The sequence below is a fragment of the Zeugodacus cucurbitae genome, chromosome 6 (assembly GCF_028554725.1).
Source record: "Zeugodacus cucurbitae isolate PBARC_wt_2022May chromosome 6, idZeuCucr1.2, whole genome shotgun sequence".
In the NCBI taxonomy this organism is placed as follows: domain Eukaryota; kingdom Metazoa; phylum Arthropoda; class Insecta; order Diptera; family Tephritidae; genus Zeugodacus; species Zeugodacus cucurbitae.
The window spans coordinates 40,170,920-40,195,869 of record NC_071671.1 but is presented as its reverse complement, the minus strand read 5'-3'; the positions used below and the strand labels follow the sequence as shown (position 1 = coordinate 40,195,869).

Below are 24,950 nucleotides of genomic sequence, written 5' to 3'. Positions count from 1 at the left end.
ATTTCACGTTTCCACGCCTTTTATTATGGGCGCTACAGAAGGTTGCTTGTGAGCAAAATTGGGCCATGATGGTATACAAAAATCAAAAAACGAAAATTTCATGAAAAATTCTTTACTTAAATGATTTTATGTATGGCTGTTATATGTACGAAGCGTTAAAAAACTCTAAGGCGTTATAATGTATGTGTGTAAAATTAAAATAAACAGATTTTGTTGTTTTTGCAGTAAAGAGATGTGGTGCTCATTTGAGCCATATAGTTTACACGTCCTTTTTCACATTCCCATTTTGATCGTAGCTTTTCGCATTAGCAAGTGTAGGAATAAACTATTTTCTATTAATGTTGCTGATGAGGGGCGACCTCCTTTTCTATTGGTTGACTCGAGGAATACAGCACTAGAAGTCATCAGAGAATTCGCGACATCAAATAGAAGTGAATGGAGTGTGCTTTAGTTTTGATTGAAGTACACTCAAATGATTGCAATAAAGTAGCCAGGAGTTAATATAAATGTGACTTCTTTGACTGAAGGTTTACTTTATAGTTATAGGATTCCATCATTATGTTCGAAAGATCTACACCTCGCATGTGTTTATTATGGGAAGCGAGAACATCAGGCCTAGGAATCTCCAAATTTTTTTTTCAGTGCGCTCCAACGTCTGCAATTTCTAATTGGTTTATCTCCCATACAATACGATAAGCAACGCATACATACATATTAAAGAGCAATTTTAGAACACGGAGATGAAACAGAATTCTAATATAGCGCATATTCTAGAATTTTCACCTGTAAGATGGAATTCCTGTTTTCAAAAACTGTCTGTAATTTCGCCCTTTGATTATAATTATCTTAGAGAATTAAGATACATTTTTTCAATTTTATTATGTTATTTCTGTTCTTTAATTGTGTGACGAATCATAAACATTCCCATCAAACTGTAAAATATTGTTAATTTCACTTTAGGGAACATATTTCTCTGAACGCATAACTGAAAACAAGAACCACTATGGCCCAACTTTGTGAGATTCAAAAATATTATTCAATAAATTTCGAACAATAATACATACTCATTTTTTCATTACATTAAATTATTATAATAATAGGATTCTAACAAACGTATTATCACCGACATTAATGCACTATGTTAAAAAAAAACTTTAAGAATAACGGTAAATAATGTTGTTAACTGTTTCGATTTTCATTCATAATATATTTAGCCACTTAAATCAAGTTAAAAAATTGAACACAGCTTTTGTATTAAATCATTAAACTGGTGAAATTGCTCACAGGCATCGTCGGGGTCGAAAGGGTTAATGATAGTACTTGATTTCTATTGCAAAATATTGATATATGTGGGGATTATTTCAGTAATTATGAATATATTTATACTAACTTTTAAATTTTGTATAATTTTCCATAAATTAATATATTTATATATATATTATTTAAAATTAAGGGCTATTGCGCCCCCGATCCCTCCTTGCTAGCGACCAGCCCACTTGCTTCTTTAACTACATACATATGTATATTCGCATAAAAGCAAAAGTGACAACAAGCGTACATATTTGTAATTAGGAATGTGTGGGGGAATATGATTTGCGTTCATGTGCAAAAATGTTTTATTGAATTTTTGGCAGATGAGCAAATATTTGCATGAAATATTTTAATTATTAAAGCAAAGAAAAAATGCTATTTAAATGACTATCTGAACTGGATTTGCTAAAATTTGATAAAAAATGCTATCAAAACATTTGAGCATACATAAATGGTCGCATTTCCTTAACTACTTCACGCTAACCACCTGCGCTATGGGGACACTGGGTATGCGCGAGCCTTAGCCGGTGTTTTGTTCCGACCATTTGCGTCTGTTTGTAGCATTGTTCCCTGATGCTGTGGTGTATTTTTATACTCTCGCAACAAAAGTTGCTAAGAGAGTACTTTTGTTCACATAACGGTTGTTTGTAAGTCATAAAACTAAACGAGTTAGATATAGGATTATGTATATCAACTTAATAAGGGTGATGAGACGAGTCAAAATCCGAATGTCTGTCTGTCCGTCCGTTCGTGCAACGGATAACTTGAGTAAAAATTGAGATATCTTGATGAAACACATGTTCCTTGGGACCGTGAGACGGTTGCTTTCGAAAATGGTCGAAATCGGACCACTGCAACGCCCATAATAATAATATTATAATAGCGAAACCCGAAAACACATTAAGTGTCATATCAAAGCAAAAATCCATATAAATATTATAAATGCGAAAGTAACTCTGTCTATCTGTTACTCTTTCACGCCTAAACGACTGAACGGATTTTGATGAAATTTGGTATGGTGATGGATGATAACCTAGAAATGGTCATAGGCTATACATAATCACGCCATCGTTCTTAGGTGGTAGGCAGTAGGCAGATAACTAAATTGAGTTAGTGATTTTTAGTCGTTTTTGTCGGGACTTTTGCTTTTTCACATCGAAACGGCTGAACGGATTTTGATGAAATTTAGCAAGGTAATAGATGGTTACCTAAAAACGGATATAAGATCAAAATGATCACGTCATCGTACTTAGGGGGTAGGAAGTAGGCAGAAAACTGAATTGAGTTAGTGATTTTTTATGGTTTTTGCAGGGAGTTTTGCTCTATCATGCCTAAACGGCTGAAGGGATTTTGATGAAATTTAGTTAGGAGATAGATAGTACTTATATAGATATATATAAATATATATTTGGCGTAGGAACCGCTTTAAGCGATTATAGCCGAATCCACCAGAGCGCGCCACTCATTCTTCCTTTTTGCTTTTTGGCGCCAACTGGAAACACCAAGTGAAGCCAGGTCACTTTGCACTTGGTCTTTCCACCGGAGTGGAGGTCGTCCTCTTCCGCGGCTTCCTCCAGCGGGTACTGCATCGAATACTTTCAGAGCTGGAGTGTTTTCTTCCATCCGTACAACATGACCTAGCCAGCGTCGCCGCTGTCTTTTTATTCGCTGAACTATGTCAATGTCGTCGTATAAATCGTACAGCTCATCGTTCCATCGTCTGCCGTATTCGCCGTTGCCAATGTTTAGAGGACCATAAATCTTGCGCAAAACCTTTCTCTCGAAAACCCCAAGAGTCGTCTCATCGGATGTTGTCATCGTCCACGCTTCAGCGCCATACATCAGGACGGGAATAATGAGCGACTTATAGAGTTTGATTTTGGTTCGTCGAGAGAGGACTTTACTTTTCAATTGCCTACTCAGTCCAAAGTAGCACCTGTTGGCAAGAGTGATTCTGCGTTGGATTTCAAGGCTGACATTGTTAGTGTTGTTAATGCTGGTTCCCAGATAAACGAAATTATCTACAACTTCAAAGTTATGACTGTCAACAGTGACGTGGGAGCCAAGACGCGAGTGCGCTGACTGTTTGTTTGATGACAGGAGATATTTCGTCTTGTCCTCATTCACCACCAGGTCCATACGCTTCGCTTCTTTATCTAGTCTGGAAAACGCAGAACAAACGGCGCGGTTGTTGCTTCCGATGATATCAATATCATCGGCATACGCCAGGAGCTGTACACTCTTGTAGAAGATTGTACCCTCTCTATTTAGTTCTGCAGCTCGTATTATTTTTTCCAGCAATAGATTGAAGAAGTCGCACGATAGTGAGTCACCCTGTCTGAAGCCTCGTTTGGTATCGAACGGCTCGGAGAGGTCCTTCCCGATCCTGACGGAGCTTTTGGTGTTGCTCAACGTCAGCTTACATAGCCGTATTAGTTTTGCAGGGATACCAAATTCAGATATCGCGGCATAAAGGCAGCTCCTTTTCGTGCTATCGAAGGCAGCTTTAAAATCGATAAAAAGATGGTGAGTATCGATTCTTCTCTCTCGGGTCTTTTCCAAGATTTGGCGCATGGTGAATATCTGGTCCATTGTGGATTTTCCAGGTCTAAAGCCACACTGATAAGGTCCAATCAGTTCGTTGACGGTGGGCTTTAGTCTTTCACACAATACGCTCGACAAAACCTTATATGCGATATTGAGGAGACTTATACCACGGTAGTTGGCGCAGATTGTGGGGTGTCCCTTCTTATGGATTGGGCAGAGCACACTAAGATTCCAATCGTCAGGCATGCTTTCTTCCGACCATATTCTACAAAGAAGCTGATGCATGCACCTTATCAGTTCTTCGCCGCCGTATTTGAATAGCTCGGCCGGTAATCCATAGGCCCCCGCCGCTTTGTTGTTCTTCAAGCGGGTAATTGCTATTCGAATTTCTTCATGGTCGGGTAATGGAACATCTATTCCATCGTCATCGATTGGGGAATCGGGTTCGCCATCTCCTGGTGTTGTACTTTCACTGCCATTGAGCAGGTCGGAGAAGTGTTCCCTCCATAATCCCAGTGTGCTCTGGACATCCGTTACCAGATTACCTTCTCGGTCCCTACATGATAATGCTCCGGTCTTGAAACCTTCTGTTAATCGCCTCATCTTTTCATAAAATTTTCGAGCATTACCCATGTCGGCCAGCTTTTCAAGCTTTTCATACTCACGCATTTCGGCCTCTTTCTTTTTACGTCTGCAAATGCGTCTCGCTTCCCTCTTCAGTTCTCGATATCTATCCCACCCCGTAAGTGTTGTGGTCGATCGCAACGTTGCGAGGTAGGCAGTCTGTTTTCTCTCCACTGCGGAACGACAATTCTCATCGTACCAACTGGTTTTTTGGCGTTGCCGGAGACCAATTGTTTCGGCTGCAGCGGTATGCAATGAGTTTGAGATGCCGTTCCACAGCTCCCTTATATCGAGATGCTGATGAGTGCTCTCAGAGAGCAGGAGTGCAAGTCGAGTAGAAAATCGTTCGGCTGTCGGTTGTGATTGCAGATTTTCGACGTCGAACCTTCCTTGTGTTTGTTGACGGGCGTTCTTTGCTGCACAGAGGCGAGTGCGTATCTTTGCTGCTACTAGATAATGGTCCGAGTCAATGTTTGGTCCTCGGAGCGTACGCACGTCTAAAACACTGGAGACATGTCTTCCGTATATCACAACGTGATCGATTTGATTGCGCGTGTTTCGATCAGGGGACAGCCACGTTGCTTGATGATTTTTTTTATGCTGGAATCTAGTACTACAGACAACCATATTTCGGGCCCCAGCGAAGTCGATCAGCCTCAGCCCGTTTGGCGATGTTTCGTCATGGAGGCTGAATTTTCCGACTGTTGTGCCAGAGACACCTTCTTTACCCACCCTGGCGTTAAAATCGCCAAGCACGATTTTGACATCGTGGCGGGGGCAGCGCTCATAGGTGCGTTCTAGGCGCTAATAGAAAGCATCTTTGGTCACATCGTCCTTCTCTTCCGTTGGGGCGTGGGCGCAAATCAGCGATATGTTGAAGAACCTCGCTTTGATGCGGATTGTGGCAAGACGTTCATCCACCGGGGTGAATGCCAGGACTCGACGACGTAGTCTCTCTCCCACTACAATTCCAACACCGATGCGCTCCTTTATATGGCCGCTGTAGTAGATGTCACAAGGACCCACCTTCTTCCGTCCTTGTCCCGTCCATCGCACTTCTTGAACGGCGGTGATGTCAGCCTTTAGTTGTATGAGGACATCAACCAGCTGGGCAGAGGCACCTTCCCAATTGAGAGTCCGGACATTCCAGGTGCATGCCCTCAAATCATGATCCTTAATACGTTTGCAGGGGTCGTCATCAAAAGGGGGGTTTCTCATCCGAGGCTCGGTGTTTGTTTTCATTGGGGAGATTTTTTTATGTGGTGGGTCCCAAACCCTACGCACAAGCGGGCTTCGCCTTCTCACTTTAGCTCGCCTCCAAATGGATGTCTGTTAGCTACCCAGGGGATACTTGGTCTAAAACCGGAAGTCGTGAGCTGCTTGAGTCATATGCAAAAGAATCGTTCCTGGCCACTCCCAAGTGAATGGCAATCAGAAACTTTCCTCACTTGCGTGAACTTCTACATATGACCCCATCCCCCTGAACTTCTACATATGACCCCATCCCCCTGAATTTCTACATATGACCCCATCCCCCTATAGTACTTAGTTACATTTTTATTATTAGGTAGTTAAGGTAGCTGTTAGATGTAGGTATTTTCTTAACCAATCGTCTTTATTTTTGCAGTCGCTCTCATTTGTTAATTCTCAATTCATGTGCATGTTCATATGTATGTAGCATATTGTTTATGCTACATGGTATAGTATTGTTTTCAAGTGCGATTTTAGACAGACTTAGCCGGTTATCACTAAATGCATCCCTGCAGAAGAAATAAATGGGTGTTTAAAAGCGTCAACGTTATGGGTGCACGTAAAAACGTTTAGTCTGTCTACAAATATGAGAGGGCAATTACACAGTGATGTACAATTTGGACAATATGCTGCTGCTCTTCTTAAAATTGGAGAAGATCGTATGGCAAAGGATGGTAATGGCATGATTACATTGGATCGTGAATTCTGCAATGTTGTACATAATCCAGATGATCTAAATAACTTCGTCTATAGCGAAATGCTAACTATTATGAGGAATAGAGAATGGTTATGTGAAAGAGCAATTTTAGCGAATGAAATAGTGGGACAGATAAACGAGCAAATTATGTAACGCGTGGGAGGTGATATTGTTGAGTTTTTGTCTGTAGACACTGTAATGGATACTGAACAAGTAACATCATACCCTGTAGAATTTCTTTATTCTTTAGAACTGTCAGGAGTACCTTCACACAAACTGAGGCTGAGGCTGGCATTCCTGTCCTTTTGATGCGAAATTTAGATGCACCAAGACTGTGTATTGGCACACGGTTGCAAGTAACACACCTCGGTCGCAATATTGTAAAAGAATGATTGCTTTTGGAATGATTGGACTGGAATGGCAAAAGGAGAGAATGTTTTAACCCCCCGTATACCCATAATTCTGACAGATTTGCCATTCAAGTTTAAGAGATTACAGTTTCCGCTGAAAATCGCATTCGCTATGAAGATAAATAAAGCTCAGGGGCAAACATTAAAAGTAGCCGGCATTAATTTAGAACAGAGTTGTTTTACTCACGGACAATTATACGTGGCTTGCTCACGTATTTCAAGTTCACAGAATCGGGGGTTGGCAGATAGTTAGTAGTATTTTAAACCGATTTACCGATTTAGGTTGCTTTTGAAGAGATTTTGATGTGAAGTTGAGGATCGGAACACGATAGTTGGACATTGTTGCAGGGGGACTTACAGCCGGGAGAAAACGAAAAAACGTATGCGGACGAAGCCGCGGGTAAAAGCTAGTAAAGTTATAAAAGTAAAATTTGGTACAAAGGATCGTCCTAGTAAAGGTCATATATGGATGTAATTTATTTGGGGAATTGGTCGTGGCCCCGCCCCCAAATAGGATTTTTGTATATATCTCGAAAATTATTAAAGCTATATACCACTTTTCTGCAGTCGGCTCCCCTACGTACCCCACCTTACACCATGAAAATAGTTGAAATCGGATAATAACAACGCCCAGCTCCCGTACAAAGGTTAGGTTGAAAATTACTAAAAATGCGTTAACTCACTAACGGAAAACACTAACAGAAACACTAAATTTTACAGAAGAAATAGCAGAAAGAAGTTGCACTCAGATTTTTTTACAAAATGGAAAATGGGCGTGGCATCGCCCACTTATGGGTCAAGAATCATATAACCATGTATATGATCTGTGGCATCACTTGAAAAAATTGTCGAAATCGGACTATAACTTTTCAATGCCCCGGATATCGAATATGAAGAACTCAGTGCCTTATGGTAGTTTTTCACAGAAATTTAATCAGAAGAAATCTTTTTCTTCTAATTGTGTGTCTCTGTACCAGGAATGGTTAAAATCGGGTCATAACTTCCCCTAGCTCTCATATACTAAATTATAGGATGGGCTTAATAGCTTATAAATCGGTTAATATGTGGAATATCTTAGCCAAATTAAATGAGCATATAATCTTAGATTAATGTATGTTGGTGATGAAAATGAGTGAAATCGGTTCAGGAATTACATCAGCCTTTATATACCTTATATGATGATTTTCGTTTTTCTATTGGACTTTATACCAAATATATGGGTCTAATTGTGTGTTATCATAATAAAAATATAGCAATAAATTGCGAGAGTATAAAATGTTCGGTTGCACCCGAACTTAACCTTTCCTTACTTGTTTTCTTTCAAAGTGGCGAGTTTTCGATCCAACTACTACGGGATCTGCTGAATGGCCTTTCCCAAGTATTTGGCACTAAAAACGATGCGTAAAGAACCAACAAGCTATGCTTTGACACGGGATAGTCTCTCGAACTCACTCCCAGCACAATTTTTGCGAGTTAACTTTTGCTCCTTCTTATTATTATACGTTCTTTGCTTATATACATATATATATGTATGTCAAGTAATCATGTACATATGTATGATCGCCCTTTGAAAAGCTAATTAAATGTCACTCATACGTCCGGTATAATTTGATACAAATTTTACTATTATAACCATTTTGTGGGCGTGTCAATAGTCCGACCCAAGGAACAAGTTTCTTCATTATGATATCTTAATTTTTACTCAAGTTACAGCTTGCACAGACGCACAGACGGACGGCCAGACAGACATCCGGATTTCAACTTGTCTCGTCAACTTAATCATTTTGACATATATAACGCTAGGAAGGGGATATAGTTTTTTTTGATGAAGTGAAAAAGATGACTCATTGTGGAAATTACGCAGAACTGTGATCATGGTCTCAGAAATAGATTCCACAAAAATGTTTTTAGCAAAATTTTGGAAAGTTTTTTTGAAACTACTGTCCCTGACCTCCTCTCAAATCAAAAGGAGTAGTGGGAGCAATTATTTTGCCTTATCGCTCTATCGATTCCACATTTTGTGCCTAATTATAATTATTATTATAATTTGATCTTTATTAAGAAATTAAGAGTTTTAACGTTTTATCTTTTAATTAATTAGTTTTAAGAAATGGCGTTTTAAAATATGGCCAAAATCCGTTACCGTATGTATACTTATGTGGGTGATTGTATGTATGTAGTAAACGTTAAAAATCAAATAAAATCATGGTATAGTATTAAAAACAAGAACTTGAAAAAATTCAAAATAAATGTGCAAATTAAAAAAAAAAATAGTACGACAAAAATATTGTATTCGATACAAAAGCTTTAAGTTATTGATCAGCACCAGATAGAAGTATAAGTCGGAATTGTGTAAAAAAACTAATTTAAATAAGTAAGGAAGGGCTAAGTTCGGTTGTGACCGAACATTTTATACTCTCGCAATTTATTTATTTAATTTTATTAATTTAACGCACAATTTTACCCATATATTCATCATATATATAGTATAAAGTCCATTGAAAGTTGGAAACCTTGGAAATTAGATTAGAAGCACCGAGGGGCTGCCACGCTATAAATGCAGTATTTATGCAAAGTTATGTTCCGATATCTTCACTAGTGCTTACTTTACATATTGTAAAGTAAACTAATCAGATCGACTTCAAAGTTCCGGCATATAGGAAGTAGGTGTAGGTTGTGAACCGATTTGACCTTTTTGTCACAACATTTCATTGGGATGCTAGGAAAATATTACAAACCAAATTTCATTGATATTGGTCGAGTAGTTTCAGAGATATGGTTTTTGAACCATAAGTGGGCGGAGCCGCACCCACTTCAAATTTTGTATACCAATTTGGTTGGAGCCCTTCTGTACCTTATTTATAATGAGATTTAAGGTTTCTAGTGTTTTCCCTTACTGAATTAAAGCATTTTTAGTAATCTGATTTCTTCCATTTTTGGACTGTATAAGGTAGTACCTAAAAGAAACGATTCTAGAAAGTTTGGTTGATATAGCTCAAATAGTTTACGAGATATGTACAAAAACTTAGTAGAGGGCGGGGCCACGCCCAGTTCTCCAAAAAAATTATATCCAGACATGCCTCTTCCTAGTGCGATCCTTTGTACTAAATTTTCCATAGCTTTATTTATGGCTTAGTTATGACACTTTATGTGTTTTTGTGGTCCGATTTTGCTCATTTTCGAAAGCAGACTTCCTATGGTGCCAAGAAACAAGTGTGCCAAGTTTCATCAAGATATTTTAATTTTTACTCAAGTTACAGCTTGCACAGACGGGCGGACAGACATCCGGATTTCAAATCTATTCGTCACCCTGATCACTTTGGTATATATGACTCTATATCTAACTCGTCTAGTTTTAGGTGTAGCAACTTTGTTGCGAGAGTATAATAAGGTAAACCTTTCGAAAAATATGAGCAGCTGCTACATGCAAGCAGTTTAACCTTCACTCTCTGAAGTGATAATTTCATACACATTGTTGTCTGCAATAACTTTGAGTTTTAATGTAAATGTTCGCTTGTCTAATTTTTAGATAATAAATATCAACAAATATACAAATTCCGTGATATTACCAAGGATACTTCATACAATGCTTTGCTTTGGAAAGTGAAACTTCAGGATTTATTATTTCATTTATTAGAGCAAAAAATATAAGAATTCACAGAAATGCTTAGTTACGGTTTATTTTAGTCGTTTTATTAGCTTATATGTATTATTTTCTAATTTAAGTTATGCAAGCGGGGTAAAGTTTATCGGTGTAAAGTTTCCAAATAAATGTATGCATTACAAAGAATATCTAAAATATTTTTACAAGCGATCTCGACGAATGTTTTAAAGACCGCGAGGAATATGTGCCTGGAATACCGTCTGCCTAGCTGGTTGATATTATCGGAAATACCAAGATTTTGGACAGCGAAAGGTATGAGGACTGAAATATGTTTTTGAATATGATGAGTCGAATCATATTATGTTTGCGATTGTTGGTAAACTACGGAAGAAGTGGGCGAGGTGCATAAATAGTACTCCCCTTTCTTGCTCTAAATTACTAAAAACTAAAAGAAATATGGGTAATTGCAGTTCATACACAGTTCTATGAAGTTAACATTTTTAATTTTATTTAAATACTGTTTTTTTAAATTTTTACCATATTCTCAAATCAACGTACATATGTCCTGAGCGTGCATAATAAGTATCTTTCTTTAAAGCTATTTATGCGTCTCCTTCAGCGCCACCCCCCGCGGAGGAGTCAGCCGTATGCAGAAATTTCCATGCTAACGGTACTAAAATGGCAGCGGGCACATGTGCAACGGGATATATCCAAAATGATGTCCAAATATTTGTGAAAACGGCCGGCGGTAAGGAGCGTGCGACATTCATGCTGGCTCCGGTATAAGGTGCCTACAAAAACAAATATTTATTCAGAAGCTTAATTTATTGTGCTCAAACTTACCCCAGCAAAAATAAGACCGGCAATTAAGAAGCCGAAACGTAGCGGTAATGAATCGTGCACCTGTATATTGCGTTTGTCCCAGGCGCCACAACAAAAATACACCAGTATGGCTGTCAAAAAGAACTCAAGCAAGACAGACTGCCAAATTGTGATGCCATTCTCCGGCATAGTGACGCATAAACTTTCGGTGCGTACATACTTCGTTAGAGAAACGAACAGCAGAGCATAACCCGTCAGTCCGCCTAGAAACTGGAACAATATATAAAAGCAGGCCAATTGCCATTCCATATTGCCAAGCGTGAGGGCTGCTATCGTAACGCTCGGATTGATGTGCGAGCCAGAAATTGTGCCAAGCGTGTGCACGGAAATGTGCACGGCTAGGCCGAAGCCAAGTCCGACCATACTCAAGTTTCGGTGATAAAACGGTAATGTCAAGCCCACTACAGAGGAACAGCCGACGCACAGGAGAATCGCGGTGCCGATGAATTCGCTGACGCACACCATAAACAAATGCCTATCAAATTTCATTTTGCGCTATGTTTGCACTAAGTAAAATACGTGAAATTTTTAGTTAAGCAATGTCTCTAATTATATAAATATATGCCAATATATATGTGACCGTTCAAATATTGTTGACAGTCACAAAGTAAAATTATAAAAATAAACTGATGAATTTCCCACTGATAGTCTGTAAAAATATGTTGAGTTCATACGGCGATAATTTAAGTATTTTTAGAAGCTACAGTTTTACTCCTCGGCAGATTTCGAACCTTCATTAAGTAGAAATCTGTGCACGAGTGGCATGAGAATGGCGGCCAGAAGTGGTGCAACGTGATAAATCCAATTATTCGTCCAATACCAGTTGAATAGAGCGCCGGCTAAACTCTTGGCTGGGTTCATGCTTAAACCGGTCATGTAACCCTGTCGAATAAAATAATAGAATATGCTTAATTAGTGCTTCTATGTATACTTTTATAATAGATTATGTTAAGAAATCTAATACTATTAGTTATATGAGCGATTTCTTAAATTTTTGCCCACTGTTTTTAAAAATCTAAATTAACCGATATATTCGGCATTAAAATAGAAGAGAGAGCGGAAATGATTAAATTAGATATATAGGGCTAGATCAAATTATGAACCGATTTCATTAAGTTTTGTGCTTCAGAAAACATGTCCATTTAATATTATAGCATTTTTTTATGTACTTGAGCTAAGGGAAGAAAAGTAACCGGAAGTTTGAAAATAATTATATTAAGGGTTCCTCCAGCCAATGAACTCTCTAGCACTGAAACGATTTTATACATTTTTAACACAAGAATAACTTAGCAAAATATGTATATTTCAATATAATATTGATGCCTGGGAACCAGCATCAACAACACGAACAATGTTAGCCTCGAAATCCAGCGCAGAATAACTCTTGCCAACAGGTGGTACTTTGGACTGAGTAGGCAATTGAACAGTAAAGTCCTCTCTCGACGAACCAAAATCAAGCTCTACAAGTCGCTTATCATTCCCGTCCTGCTTTACGGTGCAGAAGCTTGGACGATGTCAACATCAGATGAGACGACACTAGGAGTTTTCGAGAGGAAAATTTTGCGCAAGATTTATGGTCCTCAGAACATTGGCAACGGCGAATAGCGCAGACGATGGAACGATGAGCTGTACGAGTTACACGACGACATTGACATAGTTCAGCGAATAAAAAGACAGCGGCTACGCTGGCTAGGTCATGTTGTCCGAATGGACGAAAACACTCCAGCCCTGAAAGTGTTCGATGCAGTACCCGCTGGAAGAAGCCGAGGAAGGGGAAGGCCTCCACTCCGTTGGAGGGACCAGGTGGAGAGCGACCTGGTTACACTTGGGATCTCCAACTGGCGCCGAACTGCGAAGGAGAGAGAGATGTGGCGCACTATCGTCGATTCGGCTATAACCGGCTAAACAGTTGCAACGCCAATCACATACATACATTCTTTCAAAATGAATCTGAGTTTCGGGTATAATAGTTTAGTTCAAATATCGGTTGTTTGTAACACTTTAACTTAAATGAGTTAACTTAAGGATTATATAAAAGTGAAACTTAATACAGAAGATCAAACTAGGAACGGGCATGTTCGGAAGATTTTTTTTTTCAAATTGTCAAATCTATATACATAAACCGAAATTTCTGGACATAGTCACTTAAAACACACCTTGGAAATGAGTGAATTTGGATGTTATGTTGTCAACTACAATATTAAAATTTCGTTAACTCACTCATGAAATACATCAGAAACACTAATGAAGGGAATTGTATTTATATAAAATTAAAAATTGGCGTGGTGCCGCCCACTTATGGGTCAAAAACCATATCTCAGAAACTGCTCGACCAATTTCAACCAAGATGGGTATATCATATTTATTTGACACCTTAATGTTACGGATTGAAAATGGGAGAACAACTACGACCACTTCCCATATAACACAAATTTGAATCCCGATTCTTATTCGTTTGGAATACATAAATCTAAAACCATTGAAGATATCGGAACAAAACTTTATACAAATACTGCGTTGGAGGTGTGGCATCGCTCGAAATCGGACTATAACTCTTCAAGGTCCTCTATATATAAAGGTATCTCAAATTGGTAGGAAAATTATTTTATTTTATTTTGATCCAAGAATTTCTCGTCTCATTCGAGCACATGTTTGTTTCTTTTTTTTAATTTACGACAGTGAAGCTTTAAATCTCCTGATTATAGACCTTAGTTCCTGTCGCTAATTTGCTACCTAAAATAAAGTTAAATAATGTATGGAAATTCCAGGTGTAATTTAATAATGTGCCTCTGTGGAAAAATGGTTAAAATCTGGTCTTAACTTCTCCTAGCGCCCATTTACCTAATATTTGGGTTTTCAAACAAACGGTGGGTTTTAAACCGTATATTGTCCTTCAAGACAGAGTCAGATGACCGTTCTTTATTGAATTTAAAATGCGACTGCTCGCTTACATGTTAAAATGAACTTATTCAAACTAAAAAAAAATGAATGAATGAATGTATACAGTAGAACAAATAAAAGTAAATGTGTATTGTAATAAATTGAAGAGTTGCCAATCGTGACAAATATGGTGATGACAATATACCGGATAATATGTGAGATATCTTGACAAAATACTACACGAGTCGTACCGACATTACCTTATACTTGTAGAATTCTATATTTTAGTAGGAGACTAAAGCGAACGACATAAATAAAAGTTGTATGGTCAAATTAATAACTATAAAAAAGTTAACAAACAATAATTTAATAAAATCTTTTTAGAGGAAAAGAAGAGTACTGTCTCTCTACAACTTAACCATGACTTGCTACTTATAATGGCTTCATTCTAATGTAAAGTAATTTTTCATATTTAAAATAATTATATCGTCCAGGTATTTTGATTTTGAGAGTCACTGGACTACCGAAATCTACTCACCGCACAAAGTACTAGTGAAACCATTACGAAACCCATACGCAACGAAATCGATTCTTGGATGCCTTGAGCGCGCTTATCCCAGCAGGTGCACTGTGCCAACACCCACGCCGAAGTCATAAGAAATTCCAAAAAGCAACCCCCCATTATAGTGGTCTGTGGTGCCAAATCGCTTACACAATAAAGATCTGATCTCGTCATCGCCGGTGTTGTGTAAAAGGCCAGTACCAAGCCAAGCATCGTACCCAAGTATTGCATAATCACATAGATTATGGCCAAATCCCACTTCAGTTGTCCCATAATGACAGCGGCAATGGTTAAACAGGGATTGAAGTAGGCGCCCGATACACAACCGAATGTCTGTATAATTATCATAAGCGCGCAGCCGTCACAGAGCCCATAAGACAGTACACCACCATGTGCAACTAACGGATCACTGCCATAACAATGTAACTGCATCCACATCGAAGCGGCACAGAATTCACCAAAAATTTGTACGAAAAAGAGCTTGTTCAACTTCATTGCCGCGGAAGGTAGTCAATATTCAAGGATCAGATGGACGCAGAAAACACTTTGCACAAAATCAGGTTTTACACAACACTTTTATGTTTTTATTACATCGAGAAAATGGACATCGGAATAATGTAGAATTTATGAAGCAAATTACAAATGTTTGATATGATGAAAGTGAAAAAATATTTACATTTGACAAATGTTTGGTATTTGACACATTGAAGTTGAAATCAAATTCCTTCTATTACAATACTTCAAATTGATTGTAGAAACGATACTTGAATGGCCATGCAAAAATTTTGTAGCACATTTTAACTTTTTCGAGATATATGTTTAATACAAAGTTCGTACAAAATGGCGTGTCATCGCTTTTCGTTCAAATCCCGCTGCACCATATCTCGCTTGAATATCACTTTGTAGAAGGTGGCACTAACTGCTGCACTGAGCATTGGCGCCGCCCAGTATACCCAATGGTCCTGGTAATCGGAAGTCCAGACGGCTGAAGCCACAGCTTTAACAGGGTTCAACATAGCACCAGTGTATTGACCCTAAAAAGGTTATTATGGTGGAAAAGTTATATATATGTATATTCGTTAATTTAGTTTAGTTTAAACTTACCCCCGCAAGACTGAGGGCCGTAACAGTTAAGCCGAAGCGGATCGGCAAAGAGTCTTGAAATGTGATGTTTCGTGAATCGGCCGCACTGCAGGTGGTGAATATCAGCATCGCCGTGAGAATGAATTCGATCCAGAATCCCTGCATTGTGGTAATTTGTGGATGGGGTGTGGCAACGCAGACACCATGCGCGGCACCACCCAATCGCACTGCACTGTCGGGTATTAATGCCATCATAAGGGCGTAACCTAGAAAAGCGCCAAGTAATTGGCCCAAAAAATAAAATATCGCCATTGTGAGCGAAATCATATCGTAAATGTAAACGGCCAATGTGATGGCGGGATTCAAATGTGCTCCACAAACGCAACCGAAACAGTGCACGATCGACATCACTACTAAACCAACGGTAAAGGCCGATTGAAACATACTGTGTTCGAAGCTCTCATTATAGGAACATCCCATACAACCGAGAAATACCAACATTGCGGTGCCGATAAGCTCGCCGATAAACTGGCATATATTATCAAAAGTGCTGACGTCTATATTCAATTTATCCAAGAAACTGTAAAATAAAGGTTGATAAATAAATTGTTTTATATTATATACAAGTAAGTAATTGAACGTCAAGTTTACGAGGGCTGCTATATATATTTCTGGCCTAGGCAACTCTAAGTGCAATCTGACATTTCCATTGAAAAGTTTGAAATTTTTTAGCATAACATACCTCAGAACGTTTTGTCATTTAATCGTGAATAGTTTTATTTACAGGGAATTAAAAAATTCATCTCGGCCAAAAAATGGAATTCACTCGTGAACATTTTCGTGAGATCATTTTTCACAACTTTCGACGTGGATTATCGCGACAAGAGTGCATCGATGAACTAAAATCTTTGTATGGCTACAGCCGTTGTGCCAGAAAACATCGATGTACGTGAACTGATAATGCAAGACCGTCATGTAACATACCTTCAGATAGAGGCATGCTTATGCATTTCTCGCACCAGCATACATTCGATATTGCATGAACACCTGACCGTAAAAAAGGTTTGTTCTCGTTGCAACCCGCACAATTTGACAATCGCTCAAAAAAAGGCTCAAAAAAGTGCTTCGAAAATTGGTTTGAGCGCATGCAAAAGTGTATAAATCTTGATGGAGAATATTTTGAAAAACAATAAAACCATTTTCGTTGATAAATGTTCCTATTTTCATTATTAGGCCAGAAATATATATAGCAGCCATCGTATTATAATTTAATAGAATTACGATGGCTCTCTTTGGTCTTTAGTTTTCTTTTTCAAACAACAATAGCGTTGTTAGTTCAGTCACCAGTCACCAGTAAATAATAAATAATATTTATTATAATGGCGTCTATATTCTACAACGTTGCTCTAAGTCGCTCTAAAATCATTTTAATTTTTCAACCAAGTCTCTCACGATTGATACAAGGTTGCGACACGATAGACGTAACTAACTCACTAACCACCAAATTTTCATAATAATTGGTAATAAAATCTTTCTCTTCTTTCCTTCTATATATAGTCCAAAAAAGTAAAGGGTTGAAGTTGTTGTAATATGTATTTCCTACATTCATTCACCCGTTCTCTATTTATGAAAAGGTCGACTGGATTATAAATGGAAAACGATTTCGGAAGACTCCTTAGTTCTGTTAGTTTCCCTTACTCGCTTAAATAGTTCTTACTACAAAAAATAGTTTAAAAAATTCGCTTTTAATTTAAAATATTTATTTTTATTTATAAGGAGGCCTTGCTTTATTTTTATTAAAAGTCTGTTAAGTTCTAAATTTGATAATAATAATTGTATTATTAAATTTGCCTCTTGAGAGGTCATATTAAATTTTCGAAATCCAGCACTTTTGATAAAAATCCTTAGTCCGTCTTATATTTTACAACCCTGCTCTAATACAAGCACCCAAATTACCAAAATCGAAGGATTTCTGTCAATTGTGAACTCTTGTAATGCTCTATAATACCTCTCTAAATTCTTCCTTCGCATCTCACTTGCGAGATTGTTTCAGGAAGTTTGCTCTTTGACAAATAATTTTGTTTTAGCTGTCTCGACATGATCCGCTTTCCTTGAATCAGTTGCCACTCAAAAGCACATATTTTTCATTAATTGTTTAGACAAACCTTTTTGTCCATCGAATCGGTTGTGGTTCAAGGATATATGTGGGTTGTTGTAAGGATTCTACGCCCATTATTTGAATTTTGGTATATCGATGTTATCAAAACACAATGGACCACTGTTGAAATGAAATTGAAAACTGTCACTATGAAACACGCGAACGAAAGTAAATTAACAAACTGTTCGAACGATTATATTAAACAATATTTTCAGCTGAAATAACGGTGCATCGATACTTATAGCCGTAATATTTGCACATTGTCTGCCTTACTATATTTTGAAGTGTTTGGTAGTTGAGTTTTGCGTAGCTTTTGAATTTATTTTAATTTAATCTCCACCATTACAATGGAGTGCTCTTTCAAATACATTAGACTGGTTAGAAAATAACAGCAATTCAGTATACTTTTGAGTACTCGAAACAAACTTAATACCTGAATTGAAATTTATTTTGTATGTATTGTATTTTTGTCTCTTAGTACCATAAAAATAGTAAGAAGATCATACTTCGTCTTGTTGTTCAGACTCTCACAAATCTGACTGATGTCATAACGAACAAGGGTGTACCGAGTAATGAATGCGAAACTTATTTCATTAAGCTTTCACTTCAAATTTCTTTTGGATTACCTTAGTACTTAAAGATATTTAGTGAGTACATACTGGAATTAAAGTGTTTTAAGGTATATTATCGTTTTACTAAACCAAGTATATTATAAGTAGCCAGTCAAGTGTTAGACGAGTGTTTACTTAGTCATTCCAAATGAAAATTGCAAGTTTAATTTCATTAGTTGCTAACTATACACGTTTCCGTTCGTGCTTAGTTTTAATTTTTAAGAACTTTTGAGGTTGTTTTCAAAGGTTTAAAATAGAAACACTAATGATCTTTATGTCACTTTATTTTATTACTTTTAGCACTTGTAAACGACGTAAGTATTGTGTTGATTTCTCTCTTTGAGACTTTATCATCTTATGTAGATTTCTTAATATGTCTCTCAGTATTACCATTTAATAAGCGACGGATACACGTCCCTTGAATATGTTCGAGAAATTTATTGTACCCACACGTCTAAAGTGATAGTTTATCACAAGAGGACAGCGTCAAACAAGTACCCATTTCGTTAAAATAAGCTAGAAGTATATACACAAACATTATTACTTATCAACAAATTGCATCATTGTTTAAATCGTTGTAAAAAGAGGTATACGTATACTAATATGCAGTTATAATGACTTCAAATATCACCATATTGCCTAAGATTTTGCGGTAAAGAATCTATTTTGTGCGTATACTCATATCTTAGTGGATGTTACAGATCATTATAATCTGCAGTGAAGAGGTATAGTGATATGTCTACAGGAAAATACTAGCGAGTAGAAAGTATTGAAACAATAAAAATAATTAAATAAATTATCAATATTACAATTACAACTATTACACTTAGTGAAAGATGGGTACATGTATGGTTCCGCACAGGAATATTCTGGAATTCCAAGAATTTAAGTCGTTCCTTCTTTGTTTACATACCCCGCGGTACATGTGGGCTGGTCGGAGTTATTGGAGAAGTTACACAGTGAGCTTTTTCACGGATAGATCGAAGTTCAGGGCAAAGTTTGAAGTCAGTGGTTTCTGGAGTTCTCAATCAAAGATATCACTTATGATCTCGGTAAGCGTTGGTCAATAACCACTACCTGTACGGCTGTGATATTCTTCTGATCCAGATTAGAACGCCATAACATAATCTATCGAGGATGAAAATAAGATAGAAAGGTATATCTTATAAAGAAAACGACTAAAATAGATTTTCCGCTAACCTCAGATAATTGATCGGTTTCCAGTAGAGAGTTGAGAATTGTTTATGAACAAACGCTCTACATGCTCTACCTTCGTCATATTTTGTGATATTAACACATTGAGTGCGTGTAACAAATATGCTTTCGATATCCACTTATTGGCAAATTACCGATTCAGAAGCTATTTTATCAGTTAAGTAACCTATAGATTTGTACTTATACATATTAATGCATTTGTTATAAGCATAGGTTATATGGATAAAAATTTAATACTATTTTAGCTTCATGATAATGTCTTTGTTATTATGAAGCCAAACTACTATATTGCGAACTTCTTTTAGTACAAATTAAAAATATATCCATGCCTATTTACACACTGTAAAGTTAACCATTAATTGAAATAATATTACACTTTGATGTTAATTTGATTTAATTATCTATTTTTATACTCTCTCTGTTTCTGTTCATCTAAAGGTTGTTTATAACACACAAAATGATCATGATGATAAATGAAGGAAATAACTCTTAAACCACAAACGTTATTTCAAATAAACTTAATGCAAACATTTACCTCTGGCATTCCATGGCACAGTGAAATGCACCAACACCCCATACAATAATCATATACAAAACTAATAAAAACGCGTAACGGGACACCACCTATTTTCAATTGAAATTTGATAACTCAGCAACTATTTACACGATTTGAATTTGGTTCGTAAATAACTATGTGATAAAATCGGATACACACCTTTAACAAGTCTTCATTTACCCAATTTAATGCAATAAAACACTGTCTATATTATATGAAATACTTTCCAATTTTCGATTCAATGAGATCAACAACTCCTGTACATCAGATAACAATGTGGCCTAGTGCTAAAAATTGATAAAATCCATTCAGTACTTCCCCATTTCTATTAGCCTAAAGTCGTATATATAGAATGATATGTAAGATATTTTATCTTAATTAAATGAACTAACTATCTTGGACCTACTGTAGTTTGGTACTGGAAATATTTGGTTCCGGGCAATGACCCAAATGGTCATATACACATATTACATATAATGATAGGTCAATGATCGGTAAAATGCTCCCCTAACGTCTATTGTAACCCGTACTACTTTTCCCGTTATATTGAAATATTGATTATGTTGTTATCTCTGCAAGTGATGAAGCAAAAAAGTGAGTGTGCAATTATTTACAATTTAGTCATTGTTATGTTGATGACCTTTTCGACGATAAATCGTTCAATTGATCTTCGAGCTTCGTATAGATACTTCTCACATTTACGTATGTATGTAGAAATCTTTATAAAAGTACACATTCGTAGATACTTATGTCAATAAGAGAGCAAACACGTGGCTACTGAACGCAATTGTCACTCGGTTTTTCAATTATTGATTCATTAATCGATACGATACATTAGGGTGGAGCGATTTTTATATATTTTTTTATTTTTGCTTCAGCGTACGTGTAGAATGTTGATATTTTAGATAAAAATTATACACAAGAAAAATCAGTAATATCCTGGAATGTTTAAAGGTGCCTCCATCGACATGAAGTTTTAGAAATGAATGCCAAATACTCGTACTCATAAAGTTTCAAACATTTTATAAACGCTATTTGATGTTCTTAGTAATGCTATATGTGAGTAAGATAGAAATAAATGTTTACTGTAAGTAGTGTTTTATGATGCTTCTGCTTAGTTTATAACTGTAATTAGTACTTATTACTTGTGTTAATAGCAAAAATATGTCCCAAATTCAAACACGACAAACGACGAGCTGTCCTGCCTTTGGTTTGAGGGAGAAATTACCTGTTTCTCAAATACCTACATGAAATGTTATCTTTTCATAAAACATGAATTAAAGCATGATAAAACAACAAAGGAGCCGAAGTATCTGAAAGATTAGGAATTGTAACTGTTGGTGTCGTGTTCCCAAGGAGGAAATAAGTTTCTTACTCGACCAAAGCTCAACCAGAAAAATTGTGAAGGAAGTGTCGATATAGTTGGAACTTTGAAGAATAAAAAAAAAAAAACAAGATTGAAAAGAAAGCAGTTTATTGCGTAACACAACGTTATACTATTTTGACAAGGCCTGTAGTTCTTGTTCTTTGGCTGATGACCCATGTGATAGTTTTGTCGTACCATCTAGTCCTAACCGAAAAGACCCAGAAAAGGTCAAGGGATATTATCACCTTCTTCTTCTTGACTGGCGTAGACATCGCTCACGCGGTTGTTGCCGAGTCCACCACAGAGCCCCACGCATCTCTCCTTTTGGCAGTTTGGCGCCAATTGGTAACACCAAGTGAAGACAGGTCCTTCTCCACCTCGTGTTTCCATCGGAGTCATGCGCTGCCTTTTTGTTTGATGCCAAGAGATATTTCGTTTTGTCCTCGTTCACCACCAGATCCATGCGCTTCGCTTCCTTATCCAGTCTGGAAACAGCAGACCTAACGGCGCGGGTTTTGTTTCCAATAATATCGATATCATCGGTTTACGCCAGCAGCTGTACACTCATATAGAAGATTGTACCTTCTCTATTTAGCTCTGCAGTTCGTATTATTTTTATAGCTCAGAGAGGTCGTTCCCGATCCTGACGGAGCTTTTGGTGCTGCTCAACGTCAGCTTACACAGCCGTATTAGTTTTGCAGGGATACCAAATTCAGACATAGCGGCATAGAGGCAACTCCTTTTTGTGCTGTCGAAAGAAGCTTTAAAATCGACACAGAGATGATGTGTATCGATCCTCTTTTCAGGAATGAATTAGCTGTTGTTGGGTGCGATGGAATTGTAGTGAATTCAGATTTCAAAGGTGGTGTTATTCGGCTGATGGAGGAGGAATTCAACAGATCATCACAGTGGTTTATCTGTCAATTGCATTCAAATGAGTAACCACTATCTTTTATTACATTTATATGGACAAACTACAGGACCTAAATGCTTTTCGGGCGTCATTGGATCTCAATTACAAATTTGTCAAACAATGCCAACAGTCGAATTTACCGTTATACCTACAATATTACCTGAAATAACTAGGGAAGAGCTTAGTGCCGACTAAAAGTATTTATACGACATAGTTACCCCTATCAGTACTGCTATATTTTCTTCTGATTTAGCTAATATGGAACCTGAAGCCCTTAACTATTCTCGATGGCTAATCTAGAATCTAAGAACCACTAATCGAATTCTAAGATTACATGCCACTTAACTGACTCAGAAGGAAAGCTAGTTGTATTAGCCACGTATGTTATGAAAGTTTATGGAACAATGTGGTTTACAATAAAATCTAATTCCTCGTGCATTAACGGAGCTAAACCATTAACATAAGTCGTTATTTGAATTCCGATATGAAAGCAATCGTTGACAAAGTATTCCAAGGGCAAGGGCTAATTTTACGTCAACGAATGCCTTATTTCAATACAAAAAACAGTTTGTAAGATAATATTTTCTTAATAAATGTTTAAAATTTAAATTTTTTGAATTTACGACTGTACTGGGGCACCTCAAAACATTAAGCCAGCTGTTTGATATTTTGTATGTTTGTTTTATTTATTAAAAGGCAACTTTTCATAGCTAAGCCGTTAAAAAACAAGAGAAAATTTAACTCCATACATTATCGCTCCACCTTAATGCACATATGTATGTATGTACATGCATTGTATACGCAAATAGAGGCGAGTTAAAATGACCGTAATGTGGGTTTTTGTGTTTGCCAACATTAGGTAACTAGAAATAAAACACGAATGATGTTTAACGACTTCTATGTCAATAAATAGCCAATATTCTTGAAATTTTTACTGAAGCTTTCACTTACACAGTAATAGATTTGCGGTTGTAGCATCGTCTCAATATTGATTTTCGGAAATGTGTAAAGGGTGCTCAATAAACATTGGAAGGCAATATTCGAGTACCAAGTCAAATATTATAGATTATTCCTAATTTAAGTTTAAAGCGAAGGTCATATAAAGAGAGACAACCATAGATTGATTTTGAGTGGAAAACTTGATAATCATCAATTAAGGGGCCAGACCTATACAATAGCTAAGGAACTGAAACGTATAAAAAGTGGACACGTTGGCGCGCTCTAGTACGACTGGAAGTTGGTCTTGTTTACATAAGCTACTCAAAACTGTTAAGCTCCTGCATTCAATAGTTAACTGTAGCAATGGATGCTAAAGGCATCATCAGGCTTTAGAACGCCATCAAAAAATTACTTTGGGGTAATGTTTATGGTGGATAAGTCTATCCACCGTATTACATTCAGAAAGATCATCATAGGACACTTACTCCTACGACCTCACCCAACTGGATAAAGCGAAATCCATTAAATTCCTTCAACCGATATGTGATGTTTTACTAAAATAATTGAGCCTAACAATGTATTAAATGTTTCAATATAATTACAAAATGCCATTTATACTAACATGTTTTGTTTACTTTGAATTGTGTTATTGATATATCTCGAAATTTGCATAAGTGGATAAGTGGAAGACTAAGTTCACATAATGAACCACCTTAGACCATGTTTTACAAATGATTATTTGTGTATTTCGGTGCATATCAATATCTGAACTTATAACAACAATTATGCCTTTATTTAGAAGCAGTCATACATATTTGTAAAACCGAGCCCTTTTAAACCGATCAGTTGCTCTTTTCGTACAGTGGGTTAGGCAGTACAAAAATGCATTTTCGATTTTTGGTTCACAACAGTTAATGAGATTGATGATTTGTACATAAACATATTATACGATATTAAGTTGTTCCTAAAGGCGTTCGGATATCTAGCACCAGTTGAGGACAGTCTTATATATAGGCAGAAATATATGTATAAAAGTTTGACCGTTCAAGCCAAGGCAAATAGTAAAATTAAACTACTTTAAGGGCAAATGAAACAGACAATGTTTTATTTTTGCGTTTCTACTGGAATATCCCCAGAGGTATCGAAGTGCAACGTTCATATATGATATATGCACATACAGTCGCGCTTAAGTGACATTGTACTCCGAAGTCAATAATAAAATTGCATCCAAACTGGTTTGTGACAGTTGTGTATTTACTTTTAAAGAATTTACGAGAAAGAGTTAGTTTCAGTAGTGGAAAAGGTCATGTGCATCATGTTATGAGTTGACTAAACAATTAC

The 24,950-nt window shown here is 36.9% G+C and overlaps 3 protein-coding genes across 3 annotated transcripts; all 3 read right to left on the bottom strand.

The window, feature by feature from the left end:
- Window positions 1-10,450: 10,450 nt before the first annotated feature.
- LOC114803489 (aquaporin-like) lies at window positions 10,451-11,845 on the bottom strand. The gene is made up of 3 exons (XM_029043909.2): window positions 11,288-11,845; window positions 10,982-11,235; window positions 10,451-10,889 (listed from the first exon to the last, which is right to left on the bottom strand). The coding sequence occupies exons 1-2, from the start codon at window positions 11,813-11,815 to the stop codon at window positions 11,047-11,049; spliced, it is 717 nt and encodes a 238-aa protein (XP_028899742.1). The 5' UTR covers window positions 11,816-11,845; the 3' UTR covers window positions 10,451-10,889; window positions 10,982-11,046.
- A 30-nt stretch (window positions 11,846-11,875) lies between these two features.
- LOC105218034 (lens fiber major intrinsic protein-like) lies at window positions 11,876-15,263 on the bottom strand. The gene is made up of 2 exons (XM_011193370.3): window positions 14,745-15,263; window positions 11,876-12,208 (listed from the first exon to the last, which is right to left on the bottom strand). Exons 1-2 carry the CDS (start codon window positions 15,261-15,263, stop codon window positions 12,035-12,037), a joined length of 693 nt encoding a protein of 230 aa, XP_011191672.1. The 3' UTR covers window positions 11,876-12,034.
- A 61-nt stretch (window positions 15,264-15,324) lies between these two features.
- On the bottom strand, window positions 15,325-18,264 carry LOC105218022 (aquaporin AQPAn.G). The gene is made up of 3 exons (XM_029043908.2): window positions 18,017-18,264; window positions 15,873-16,431; window positions 15,325-15,802 (listed from the first exon to the last, which is right to left on the bottom strand). Exons 1-3 carry the CDS (start codon window positions 18,082-18,084, stop codon window positions 15,617-15,619), a joined length of 813 nt encoding a protein of 270 aa, XP_028899741.1. The 5' UTR covers window positions 18,085-18,264; the 3' UTR covers window positions 15,325-15,616.
- Window positions 18,265-24,950: the final 6,686 nt, after the last annotated feature.

Coding starts and splice junctions, on each gene's coding strand:
- LOC114803489 (XM_029043909.2), bottom strand. CDS start 11,815: ATGAAATTTGATAGGCATTTGTTTATGGTGTGCGTCAGCGAATTCATC. Junction 11,236..11,287: donor CCGGTCTTATTTTTGCTGGG/GTAAGTTTGAGC, acceptor TTGTTTTTGTAG/GCACCTTATACCGGAGCCAG.
- LOC105218034 (XM_011193370.3), bottom strand. CDS start 15,263: ATGAAGTTGAACAAGCTCTTTTTCGTACAAATTTTTGGTGAATTCTGT. Junction 12,209..14,744: donor TTTCACTAGTACTTTGTGCG/GTGAGTAGATTT, acceptor TTTATTCGACAG/GGTTACATGACCGGTTTAAG.
- LOC105218022 (XM_029043908.2), bottom strand. CDS start 18,084: ATGGGCGTAGAATCCTTACAACAACCCACATATATCCTTGAACCACAA. Junction 16,432..18,016: donor CCGATTCGATGGACAAAAAG/GTTTGTCTAAAC, acceptor TTTATTTTACAG/TTTCTTGGATAAATTGAATA. Junction 15,803..15,872: donor CGGCCCTCAGTCTTGCGGGG/GTAAGTTTAAAC, acceptor TAACCTTTTTAG/GGTCAATACACTGGTGCTAT.